Raw genomic sequence first — 13151 nt, 5'->3', positions numbered from 1 at the left:
TCTTAAACACAAAAGTCTCCCAGAAGTTCCAGGAGGAACCGGGGAACGAGGTGTGCCTGGGCCTCTTTCGTTTCATTGTCGCCATCCTCTGGCTGTCTGGGTTGGCCGGAAGGCCCAGGTGGAGGCGCGCGGCCAGAGTCCCCAGGTCCTTTGGGTCTGGGCCGCAGCCCCGGGGCGGGTTCCGAGGACCCGCTGCCTGCGCGCACGGAAGTGCGCTCGGCTTTCTCCTGTGGGAGGCCACCGTGAGCGCGACTTCCTTTTTCGGCGGGCGGCCCGGCCTCCCTGGCTCCTCCTCCCCTCCTCCCTCTCCCCCACCCCCAGCCCAAGCAGTTCCCGGCCCGAGGTACGACGCTCGCCCCGCCAGTACTCAGTGCCAGCCACCGCGCTAGCGAGCGACCTAGCCGGAGTCCCTTGTAGCGCACCGCGCCCCCTGGGTGGCCGCCCAACTCTGCCTCCCGCCTCCGCGCCGCCCGGCCGCCCTTGACCGCAAGCGCACAGCACAGCACAGTGCAACACAGCACAGCACAGCAGTTTGGGCGCTCGCAGGCGGCGGGCCGCCCGCACCGGGCATCGGGACAGGGACTGTAGCCTTTGGGCTCCGCGCCCCGGCGATGGCTGCTCCCGGGTGGCTGCTGCTGCGTCCTCGCCCCCGTGGCTTTCTGCTGCTTCTGCCTGGCCTCCTGTTGCCCCTCGCCGGCGCCTTCAACCTGGACGTCGAAAACCCCGCCGAGTACGCCGGCCCCGAGGGAAGTTACTTCGGGTTCGCGGTGGACTTCTTTGCGCCCAGCAAGTCCTCGTAAGTGGCCGCGCTTGTGTCCCCAGGCGCCCCCTCCCCCACCGCGCGCCCCCACCCAGCCTATCCGCACCCGGTCGTTGGCTCCAACAAACCGGCCTACCCACTCCATCCCGCGGCTGGCTCAGGTCCTGCAGGGATGAAACATTTGTGGGGATGACCTAGCCTGGCACTCACCATCCACTTTGACCCTGTCACCAACTTCTTCTGATTGGCCGGGCTTTGAAGGAGCTCTGTTTAACATCTAGGAAAAGTTGGAAATCAGTACAGGCTGGTCCGGCGGGACTTTTGGCTTCTTTCATTCTGTAACTTACTTCACTTGGTCCCAGAACTTCTTTTTCTCCCGGGCCACTTAGCCTCTTCCTAGTGCTTTTCGCTCTCCGAAACCAGCCCTTCTCGTCTAATGGTCTGATTCTTTTCCTTTTCGTTCCTTTTCTAGACACTAAGATGACTAAAGTGATCACATTGTTGCGTTAAATTGTAAAAGACTGTGTGACCTTTACGTCTTTGAGGTCCACCAGATGAATGGAATGTGTCATCTGTTCCTTTTCTAGTCCACTATTTAGGTCATTATTCAGAAAGAACCGGGGTGTTGGCCGAGTTTTCCCTCGCTGCAGGTCACTGAAGAATTCAGCATGTTCCTGTAGGCTTTCAAATTACCCTCGCCCTGTGTTGCAGCGTCTCTGAGGACTTGTAGCACTTATTGTCGTTTTTGGATTAAAAGCTGTCTGTGACTCAGCTGGGCTGGCTGGCATCGTTCTTACCGCTGTGTGTCACTGTTAGAAACACTGATTTAATGGATGTTTTATAACGTTTGTTACATGGTCTTTTGAAAGAAACTATTTCTTTGGTTATTTCTCTGTGCTCACAAGTGGTATGAAAAATGCATTTTTCTTCATATACACACACACACACAATTTATTTTGATGGTCAGTACTTGGGTAGGACCATTTTCCTGATATATGCTTAATTGGAAGGTGGTCTAAATGTTTGTCTGTGGTTTATTAGGACGGTCTTTAGGATTATTTTCATCGTTTTTCTGAGTACCAGTCTTTAAAGCAACACACACTTTGGAGGAAGCTGGCAAAAACTAGACCATGCAGCACACGGCCTTATTCACACTGACAGTGAGTGCTTTCTGTGAGACTGAGGGCTCCAAAAACGATAGATGCGCCAACTTCAGACAGCATGGAACCACTTTACTGTAATGTGATTGATCTCTGTGTGTGTGTGGGGGGGGGGGTTGGAGTAGAGTTTGGGATCCTCCCCAAGGGCTCAGGCTGCTGAGTCTGCTGCATCTCTGAGCTACCACGCCTTCTCCCCCCAATCTAATCATTTTAATTAGTTCACCATTTGACATTTCTCCTCTCTGGGTATTTTCAAGTGTGTGCCTTTTCTAGCATGGGCATTCTAGCTGCTCCCAGGGTACACCATTTAGATTTAATTGTACAGAAATTCTGACTTAAAATATATTCTCTGCCTTACATCAGGAATCAGCATTTAAATAATTCAGAGTTGACGGAATGTTGTACAAATGCTGTTAATTGTTTTGTTGTTATTAATATTATTGTTGCTTGCTTCTGTTAAATCAGTGGCAATAGTGTCTAAGGTACACAGCAGGCTGGTAAGCTTTTAAATGTTTCTGCCATGGAGAACAGCGGTATTGAGCTGTTGGTGGTGTTTGGCATTACTGACCGCAAGGAATGTGACACGCCTTTGGAAAACCATATGGCCAAAGAACATGCTCTGAGCGTACACACTTACATGACCTCATGATTACATCACCTCATGCATGGGTCATACTAGTAAGATACTGTGGAACTGGAGAGATTGCAGGTTGCATTTTGAAACAGTCGTAGCAACTTTGGTACCAAGAGACCAGAGCTCTCTGTCTAGTCTAACTTAAAAAAATTGAAAGAAACTTTGAGGTATTGTCCCCAACACCATCACAAATTATACCCAAATAAAGGTTTGTACTTACTGACTTTTTCAGATTAAATGAAGATTATTGCAGAATTATGCTTAATCTTAAAACAAAACAAGAAACAATGTCATGCAATAGTGGCACATGCCAAAAATTCCAGGACTCTGGAGGCAGAAGCAAGAAGATCTTTAAGTGTGGGGCCAGCCTGATCTACAGGGATGTCCAAAATAGCAAGGGCAACACAGAGAAACCCTGTCAAAAAAAAAAGTAGGAAAGAAAGAAAAGAAAAGAAAAGAAAAACCAAATGACAAAATTATGCTTAGTCTTGGTAAAGGCACGCCTAAATGCAGCAGGCTTTGGACTCTGCAGAGCTGTATCATCACTGTGTGTATGTTTGTGTGGGGATGTTGGGTCCCTTGGAATTTGAATTACAGACAGTTGTGAGCTGTCATGTGGGTGCTGGGAACTGAATGTGGGTCTTCCAGAAGAGCAGCCAGTGCTCCTAACTGCAGAGCCATTTCTCCAGCTCCTATCATAAGCTTTTAAAGGAAAACTATATAATTATTTCTTAATAAAAGAGGGTGTTTTTGTTTTTGTTTTTGTGTTTTGTTTTTCCTGTGTGAAAAGTTCTAGATTAGAGAGGCAAGCAGATTTTGTTTATTTATGATTATTCCTGTTTCAGTACTCTACTGAAGAATGGTTTCTCACCTCTCGTCTTTCTTACTATAGAAGATTATGTCTGAACTATCTCCGTGTTGTTGTGGGAATGAATGCATCAATATTGATTGAAAAGAAGCACTGAGCAAAACTGCTAAGAAAAAGCTGGGCCATGTGGTTTGCCTTTGTAGTCTCAGCACTGGAGAGACCGGAGGATCAGGAGCCCAGGGCATGCCCCAGCTATGTACTGAGTTCCAGGCCTGCCTGGGGAAGGACATTGTCCCTGTCTCAAAACACAGGAAAGGCCCTGGTTTCAAGTTCTTTTCTCCATTAGAAACAACGTTACCATAGCTTGCAGGTCATTTAGCCTGGATTCGTCTATGCTAACTCATTTTGTCTAAAAATGAATTATATTTGCATCAAGAGATGTCAGCTGCACCTCTATTTCTATTCATGGAACCCACTTTTTCTCCGTCGCCCTGGAGACCCTTTCATATTCCTCCCCCTCGTTTTCTGTTTTACTTTGTCTCCCCGCTCCACTCAGCTGAGATTAGTCACTGCTTAGTCACCAGGCGGAGGGGTTCCAATCTCTTCCTTGTTAATGCTTCCTTGCTTCTATCTCTGCTCCCTGCCCCTGCTTCTTACTTGAGCCTGGGTCTGGGCGGCTAGAGCCTCTTTAATCTGCTATCCTTCCAGCTGCTAGGCCTGCAAAAACGCTGTGTATGTTTCAATGGGCTTTATATTTCTGAAACATTGTTTTTGCTCTTCCTATTCTGTGGCCGAATTCTTTCAGCAGTCGTTTCATTGGCAGAGAAAATCCAGACCTAGGTTAAGACCTCCCCTGGCTACTGCTTTTTAAAACTTTCATGTTGTGATCATTGTCCCAATATTTTAGGAAATGACTGGGTGCAGTGTTACCTGAAACCCCAGCACTCAGTCTGGGGTAGGAGAGGTTTGTCACAAACCAGCCTGAGCTATACACCTTGGCTATAGTGAGACCTGGTCTCACCTCCTCCTCCTGAAAAAGACTTCAGCTATTGTCATAAACTTTCATGTGACCGTTACAGTGTGGGCTAATGTTGTTCTGTCATAAATAGTACACGTGCGTAAACTGCAGTCTCTGTTATTTAGAAAGCACATCTTAGGACTGATTCAGACAACAGATGTTTTGGGCAGATGTGGTGGCTCATACCTTAATTCCCAGCTCTTGGGAGGCACAGGCAGGCATATATCAGTTGGTGGCTAATGCTTCCGTTTTACTTTACAGGGTTGTTGACCTGAAGCATTTGTTTGTTTGTAGAGCAAATCTGAAACTTGAATCACACCTCAACTATCTTATACACATTTCTTTTTAGATATGTAAGTAGTCTTTTTTTTTTCTTTTTCAGGAATTCCATTTGGTGTGGGCTTATTGGTCACCCTAGAGTTAGCTACATATATGAAACATACTTTATCTTGGAAAGGCTAGGGCTGAAAGCAGCCAAGTAGCTTAGTTCATCTGGAAAGTTTGAAAATGTACTTGTCATTGCTTGGCCAGCTGCCCTGCTTGGTAGCCGGACTTCCATTCCGTGAAGTAAGTGCCCTTCCTGCCTTGCCCTGGGTAGGAAGTGCATTTAAGGGCACCCTCCTCAGACTGTCCGATGCTTTTCTCATCTCCCCCTCTCCCCGTTAGCCCTGCTTTACCTTTCTTTTCCTGCTTCTTCTAGGCATCTTCCCACTTCTTGACATCGTGTGAATCGCACGGTTGTTTCTGGAGTCCTAAGGACCCACTCCTGGAAATGAAACCAGGTATCTCAAAGCCCCGGCGAAGATGTGGTTCTTGATAATGTTATTGGACAATTATTTTTTTTTTGAATGAGCCAGAATTTGTGAGGAGAAATTTGAATGTATATGGATATATGTTGCTTAACTTCAAAATCTGCTTGTTCTTCAGTGAGGTCTTATGACCCCATGGCAACAGGTTGCCCACCTGTCCACTCTGCCAGGCAGTGCTGCAAGCCTCCTTTTCTGCCTTCGCTTTTCCTCTTTAGAGTTAATTACTTGAGCACTGATGGCTCTTTGAGAACATCAGGAAAGAAAAGCTCCTTTGAAAGTGGATTTTCATTTTCACTTGCTATTTCATTAGGAAATCGCTTATTAATTATATCAACTGCTGTTTGGAAGGCTAATGGCACAATCTTGTATTAGTCCTGAGCTTCCGACATTTTAAGTTTCCACTTATCCATTACCCACCTGGGAAATAATTTCTTTTAAGTAATGACAGAATGTTGTGCCTGTGCTCCAGAGAGCAGAGATTTCAAGAGACTCCTCAAGTGACTTGCCGTGCTTGCAGGCGACCCCTCCTGTTTGCACTGTGGGTGCTGCAGCTGTGTCTGCCCTGCTGCTGCTGCCCTTACTTGTTAGACTGTTGTAGACAATCAGCAGTCTCGGTGGACATTTCAGTAATATGACTGACTTTTTGTAAAGTGTTTCGTTGATCGGATTTTAGGTTTTTGTAGTATAAATAACTTTTTCTTTTTTTTTTTTTTTTTTTTTTGGTTTTTTTTGAGACAGGGTTTCTCTGTAGCTTTGGAGCCTGTCCTGAAACTAGCTCTTATAGACCAGGCTGGCCTCGAACTCACAGAGATCTGCCTGACTCTGCCTCCCGAGTGCTGGGATTATAGGCATGTGCCACCACCACCCGCCCAGTATAAATAACTTTTAATAGTTCTGGATTTTGTTTTTTCCTTTCTTCTTTCCTTCCTTTCTATCTCTCTTAGTTTCTCTTTTTTACTTCTCTCTCTCTCTCTCTCTCTCTCTTTCTCTTTCTTTCTTTCTGGCAGGGTTTCTCTGTGTAGCCCTGGCTGTCATCCTGGAACTCAGTCTGTGGGACTCTATTCATGAGAATATATCTGCACACCTATCTATCTATCTATCTATCTATCTATCTATCTATCTATCTATCTATCTATCTCCATTTTAAGATTCTTTACTTTCTCCAAGTCTGTTTGTCTCTTTCAAATATTTAAGTATCAATATTACTTAAATATTAAGTGATGGTTCACACCTTTAATCCCAGCACTCAGGAGGCAGAAGCAGATGAATCTCTGACTTTGAGGCTATCCTGGTCTATAGAGTGATTTCCAGGGCAGCTAGAACTATACAGAGAAGAAACTCTGTTTTGAAAAGCCAAAACAAAACATAAAATTCAAAAAACAAACAAACAAAAATCCCCTTAAGTATCTTAAAAGTAACTTATTGCAGTGATAGTTGGATAAAGAAACTTCTTTATTTTAAAATTTTATTACACTCTATTTATTTATTTGCTTATTTATTTGTGTGTGTGTGTAAGTGGAGGCACCATTGTTCCCATAAAAAGGCGAGAGGGTAACTTCTGTGAGAGTCCCGTCCTTCCACCGTGTGGATCCTGGGATCAGACTCAGGTGGTCAGGACTGGCAGCCAGTCTCTCTGTCTACCCACTGATCCTGCTGTTGACATTTTAAGAATTATTAACCTGGGATTTAGATCCTCGCAGGCATCACGTGTTCCTTTTTATTATCCTCCTGTTTCTCTGCATTTCACCAGTGGGCAAGTCTGAACAAGTAGGGATGTGCAGGGAAGCTGGGCCGGGCATCCGTGTTAGCTCTTCTAATTATCAGTCTTTCATGCCTGTAATGTGCAGACAGCAGATGAAAGCACCAGCCTGGTTTCTGCGCTCCTTGGGGGCACTCAGGCTGTGTGTTGCCAATAGTGGCATTTTTATTTGGTGCCCTCTCCTGCTGTGCCCTCTGCCTTTGCCAAAGGCTGTTCCCCAAGAACTAACAAGTGTTCTCTGTTTCTCAGCTGCCAAGTCAGGGAAATATCCGAAGTACAAAATTATATATATGTGTTACATGAGGGAATTATTCTAAGGGTAACTTAAATAACTGGATGATTAGGGAAGGATGACTTCTGTGGCCCAAGAGCTGGAGTATATTGGGGACGACTCACAGATACACTGTTAGTGTAAGGTTGAGACCTGTAGCTAACCAATGTGCTGTTACCTGCTCACAGATATGCTGTTAGTGTGAGGTTGAGACCTGTGGCTAACCAATGTGCGGTTACCTGCTCACAGATATGCTGTTAGTGTGAGGTTGAGACCTGTGGCTAACCAATGTGCTGTTACCTGCTCACAGATACACTGTTAGTGTGAGGTTGAGACCTGTAGCTAACGAATGTGCTGTTACCTGCTCAGGCAGAAGGGTGAATTAGAGCCCTACATCCAAATGAGCACTTTTTTATAGGTAATGAATAGTTTTGACAAAAAATTATAGAAGGCCCTGAAAAGAAATATGCAAATGACAATCTAGAAGTGAGTGGCTTGTGGGTATCAAGGCAAATCTGGGAACCAGCTATTCTGACTTGGAACATCATGTGGTCCACACACTAAGAACTCGGATGACTATCTTAGGAACTCTGTAGGAAAGACCAAGTCCTCTTCATAATGCAGACACAGAAAATCAGCACGTAGATAGTCTCAAGTAACCAGGTGACTGGCCTTTTTATGTCTCAGCCTTCTCTAGCCCGTGATTCCAAAGATTTATTCGAACCATAATGTGGTCAGAGGGAAGGGGAGAGAATGGGGAAACACTGGATACTGTCATCACGTTTAAGCCTGAAGGGGTAGAAGAAGGGACGTGTTCTAGACCTGAGAGCAGCACATGGCAGGGGAACGGGGTTCCCCACTCCCACCCCAGCGGGAGGACAGCATCCCACAGAGCCTTACTCTGTCTGAGTTACTTTTCTGTTTATCTGGGCTTATAGTCTCAGAGGTATCATTCATAGGGTGGGGGAAACATTGGTAGCAGGTGGCTGAATGGAGCTGAGAGACCCCATTTTCAACTACACTCAAAGCAGAAAGAGTTAACTGGAATGGGGTGAAACCACACTCTCTCAGGTCCCAACCTGAGAGGTCCTTCCTTCAGCAGGGATACATCTACTAAAGTTTCCATAACTGACCTAAATCGCACCACCGGTGGGCTGGGGCCCCAGTATTCAAATACCCGAGGCTAAGAAGGCATTCTTGTTCAAACCACCACTCTCCTTTCTTCTGAGCTCCTATCCTAGTTCTCTGCTGATGAAATCACTGATTGGAAAAATCACAATCCATAGGCCACATCTGGCCTCTGCCTGTCGGTGTAAATAAAGTTTTTTTTTTTTTTTAATCAGAACTATTCTCTTTCTCAGAGTACACTGGGTAAAAATGACTCTTTAAGATAAAAACGGACATTCATGGTACCCTTTCCACCTGTTAAAATTTTTTTGAGAAAGGGTCTCCTGTAGCTCAGGCTGGCTCTGAAGATGTCCTCTAGCATGCTGTAGCCAAGGATGTCCTTGACCTTCTGCCCTCCTGTTAGTCTCTTCTCTGAGGAGATTATAGACACAGGCCCTCACACCTGATTTTAGGTGGTAGTCGGGACCGAACTTCTGATTGTACATTTTTTTCTTTTCTTGCAGGCTAGGCAAAGCACTCTTTCAAATGTGCTGGCTTTACCGGCTTTTGTGTTAGTAGAGATGCAACCTTCAGGGTCGCTAGTCAAGTGCTCTGTCACCCAGCTGCATATCCAGACTTGCAGCCAATTGTTTGATCTGACTGAGAAGAAAACACACAAACACACACACACACTCACACACACACACATAATTTATATATAATTCCGACCAGAAGACTTGCATAATCTGATTTGCCTGTGTTAATCAACATGCTCGGAAAGAAATGGGTTTGTAATGACAAGGAATTTCTTTTATCTTGAAAGTGGTTTAAACCTCACACTCAACATTTTTTTTTTTCCTTGGGAAAGATTCTTACTAAGGGAAAATGAAGCTGGTTTCTTACTCAGAATCATTTTGCTCTGATGGGAGAAGGGCCAGCCCTCATGTTTTTCTGCTGCCAAATATGACTGCATAAAGAGTTTTTAAACAGGGCGTGGCTTGGTTTGGAGTTTGTTTGCATTTGGAATGTGTGGGTTTCAAGGGAAGTGCCGGCGTACAGGACACTTATTACTTAACAGTCCCCACTGCAGACTTCTGTTTGTTCTAGGTGACTGCGACTTCCCAGGACAAGAGAGGTTAAATTTGATTTCTAAAAATTACAATAAATACATTTCATATTTAAGGTAGAGGTTCATCACTATAAGTTTTCCTTTGCCAGAATTTAAATGACTTGTTTAGCCAGATGAAATTGTGGCAATAAATATATCTTCTTAGTGCTGCCTCTCCTCCCCCTCTCTCTGCACCCTCTCTCGACACCTCAGAACTAAATCTGTTGGTTTCTTAAACAGCAAGATGGAGAGAGCTCATCCCACCCTTGTCTGTCTCCTCCCTAAACTCCTGGGTACAGATAAATGTTCAGTTTGTGTTTGACTTTTTTTTTTTTTTTTTTTTTTTGAGACAGGGTTTCTCTGTGTAATAGTCATGGCTGTTCTGGAACTGGCTTTGTAGACCAGGCTGGCCATGAACTCACAGAGACCCACCTGCCTCTGCCTCCCAAGTGCTGGGATTAAAGGCGTGCGCCACCACTGCCTGGCTGTGTTGGAACTTTCACATTATTTCTCAAGGACCTCTGTTCAGACCCCCAGGCTATTAGGTGCCTCACAGACGGCACGATTGGGTAGATTGGGATCTGAGTCCGTGTTTTTCTGGGATCTGCCTTCCTCTCCCCCACCCCCTTGACTAGCATGGAATGTGAAGAGTTGGGTCATGTTTTCTGTCTTCTCCAGTTCTACGTTCAGAGTCGGTGTTGTTTCTCTCTGTCCATTCTACCCTTAGGTAGTTTTTCTCATGCTTCCCCGTCTCTTTCCCCATCTCCTCTGGCCAGGATGTGTGGTCACCGTTCCCTCCCTGCGCTTGCTTTCCTTGATCCACTTTGTCTTTTTCTTTAATTCTCTAAAAACCAGAAAGTCACCTCTCTAAACTTTTAAATGGAACTGAGATAAAACTGGTTTTGCTATGTCTAAAAGGCAGGCACTTCACGATTTAGCTTTTGCGGACTCCCAGGCTATTTTGGGCCACTCCCAGCTTGCTCTCTCTGCTCAGCCCACTGCTCGTCTCTTCTGTCCTGGAAGACTAAGTGCTTTCCCACCCAGGATCTTTATGCAGAACTTAGGGTGCTCCCACCCACCTCGTCACTCCACTTATTCACCTTCCTTCCCCCCCATCCCTTCCTACAGCAACCCCGTAGGCACTCTCCTCTGCCTAAGCAGGTTCTTCTTGCTTCACTGGGAGTTCCCTAGAGATCATTTCCCTGATGACTTTATCTCCTAAGGGTCTCTCTTTCTGTTCTCCTGTGATCCCTTCCTGGGGAGCTGTGACTTTTCCTTTCCCCAAGGAAGGCCTGCTGGCCTTATTTCCAGGAAATCTTCTCTCAGGTGCTTGTCTCCTTCATGGCTCTTAGAAGGTTGAGTGATTTGTTGGCTGGCTGGTTTCTTGTGGGGAGGGCCATGTCTAGAACAGGCATCTTTAGTGCCAGAACTGAGCCAGATGCAGTAAATATGTTTAAGCTTCCACATTATTTTTTGAATGAATAGAAAACAAAAGTTGGCTGGATGTGGTGGTGCATGCTTTTGATCTCTGGACTGGGAGGCAGAGACATAGGCTGAGACCTTGTCTCAAAAAGGGGAGGAGGGGGGAGGGATTTAGGCAAAAAGTAGAGAGTGTGTGTTCGTAGGCACGTGCACTATGGCAAACATATATATGTTTGTGTAGGCAAGCATACATGTGTGTGTAGGCATGTGGACTATGGTAAACATGCATGTGTGTGTGTAGGCAAACATGCATGCGTGAGTGTAGGCACGTGGACTATGGCAAACAATCATGTGTGTGTGTGTGTAGGCACATGGACTATGGCAAACATGCATGTGTGTGTGCATGTAGGCACGTGGACTATGGCAAACATGTGTGTGTGTGTGTTTGTGTAGGTACGTGGACTACAGCAAACATGCATATGTGTATGTGTGTATAGGCACGTGGACTATGGCAAACATGCATGTGTGTGTGTGTGTGTGTAGGCACGTGGACTGTGGCAAACATGCATGGAGGTCAGAGGACATCTTTCAGGAGTCAGTCTTTCTTCTACCATATAGCTTCTGGAAATTGAGCTCAGGTCTGCAGATGGCTTCAGTCGCCATTACTGTGTCACTGGCCCAAAACCTCCAACACATGGTCTGGGGTCGGAGCCTGTAAGTCCAGTTCCAGGGCACCTAACAAGCACCGTCTTCTGAACTCCTTAGGTACCCCGTGTTAGCATCCAGGCACACCTCGGCCCCCTCCCTTGGGAACCTGGCCCCACTGTGCATGGCAAGCAGGTCCCTGACTCTACGCAGGTGCAGAGGACCCTTTAAGAGACAAGCTCTACCCACTCCCCTCCCTTCCTTTTCTGCCATTTTCTCTGAGGAGGCAGATTTCTGCCCCCCCCCCCCTTCCCTATTTTCTCTTCCCTTCCCATTCCCTTTATCCCAATAAGCTCCACACTCGAACTCTGTCTGCATGATGTACTTGTCAGCCGCTGCAGTTTGGGCCCACCTGTCCTGGGACCCACCACCGCTGTGGGACCCGCCTCCGCTGTGGGACCCGTCTCCGCTGTGGGACCCGCCAGGGTCCCACTCAACACAGACATACATGCAGGCAAAGCACTCACATAAATAAATAAATAAATCTAAAAGAATTAAGATGCACAGTTTGGATAATATACATTTTAAAGTGAATACAGCAGAAATTATTTTATAATGGGACATTATGCCGTTCATAAATAATTACTTTTTTGGTTTGGCTCTTAGAAATTTTTTTAAATTTTAAATTTTTATTTTTTGTGAAAAGGTTTCTCTGTGTAATAGTCCTGGTTGCTCTAGAACTCTCTCTGTAGACCAGTCTGGCCTTGTGCTCACAGATACCCACCTGCCTTTCCATTCCCCGTGCTGGGATTAAAGGCGTGCGCCACCACTGCGGAGCTTTGAAAATAGTTTTTAGAAGTATTTGTGGATAATCCCAGAACAATGTTTGGTCATAAATCATAATATAAACCTTCTTCTCTGTGTCATTTGAAATATCTCCCGCCCTTTGGTGTTTTAGCAGGACATTTCTCCTGGTGGGAGCCCCGAAGGCCAACACAACGCAGCCCGGGATTGTGGAAGGAGGACAGGTCCTCAAATGCGAGTGCTCATCCAGCCGCCGCTGCCAGCCCATCGAATTCGATTCCACAGGTAAGCCTCGGTTTGTCCGTTCTCTTAGTTCAGACCGTGCGGTTGGTTGTTCTGCTTTGAAGGCCGGGTCTCACAATGTATCCTTGGGTCGCCTAGAGCTCGCAGGCTCTCTAGCATCAGGGATCAGAAGCCACTGTACTCAGGCCCGTTTGTTCTGTTTTTTTTTTTGTTTGTTTGTTTGTTTTGTTTTGTTTTGTTTTGTTTTAATGCAGCAACAGGGCAGGGGAGATGGCCCAGGGGTTGAGAGCACTTACTGCTCTTACAGAGGATGGGGATCAGTTCCCGGGACCCACTTGGCATCTGACAACCATATGTAAGGTCATTTCCAGGGGATCCAGTACCCTCTTCTGACCTAGGAAGGCACCAGCCATGCACAAACCTGTGTGCAGATGAGACACTCATACACATAAATAAAAGTAAACAAATCTTTTTTAAAAAGCAGCAGCCCAGCACCATCACCACCCCACATCCACAGGGAGAGGGATCTGTAGACGTGATTTCTGTGTGTTTTGCAGCGATTCTGTGTGTTGCCATTGTTTTAGATGTCTTCCAGTTTAAATC

General features: G+C 46.0%; 1 protein-coding gene across 2 annotated transcripts in view; it reads left to right on the top strand.

Annotated features, from left to right (window-relative positions):
* Positions 1-330: 330 nt before the first annotated feature.
* Itgav (integrin subunit alpha V) overlaps positions 331-13151 on the top strand; it is a 71523-nt gene continuing 58702 nt past the window's right edge. Inside the window, exons 1-2 of one of the 2 annotated variants that reach the window (XM_038336153.1) lie at positions 331-796; positions 12463-12590. In XM_038336153.1, the coding sequence (XP_038192081.1) occupies positions 612-796; positions 12463-12590 (313 nt within the window). In that variant the 5' untranslated portion in view covers positions 331-611. Of the gene's footprint in view, positions 797-12459; positions 12591-13151 lie in introns of both variants that reach the window. The other variant, XM_038336152.1, reaches the window with a different exon arrangement.

This window comes from Arvicola amphibius, chromosome 7 (assembly GCF_903992535.2).
Source record: "Arvicola amphibius chromosome 7, mArvAmp1.2, whole genome shotgun sequence".
Taxonomy (NCBI): Eukaryota; Metazoa; Chordata; class Mammalia; order Rodentia; family Cricetidae; genus Arvicola; species Arvicola amphibius.
This window is presented reverse-complemented; position numbering and strand designations above follow the sequence as displayed.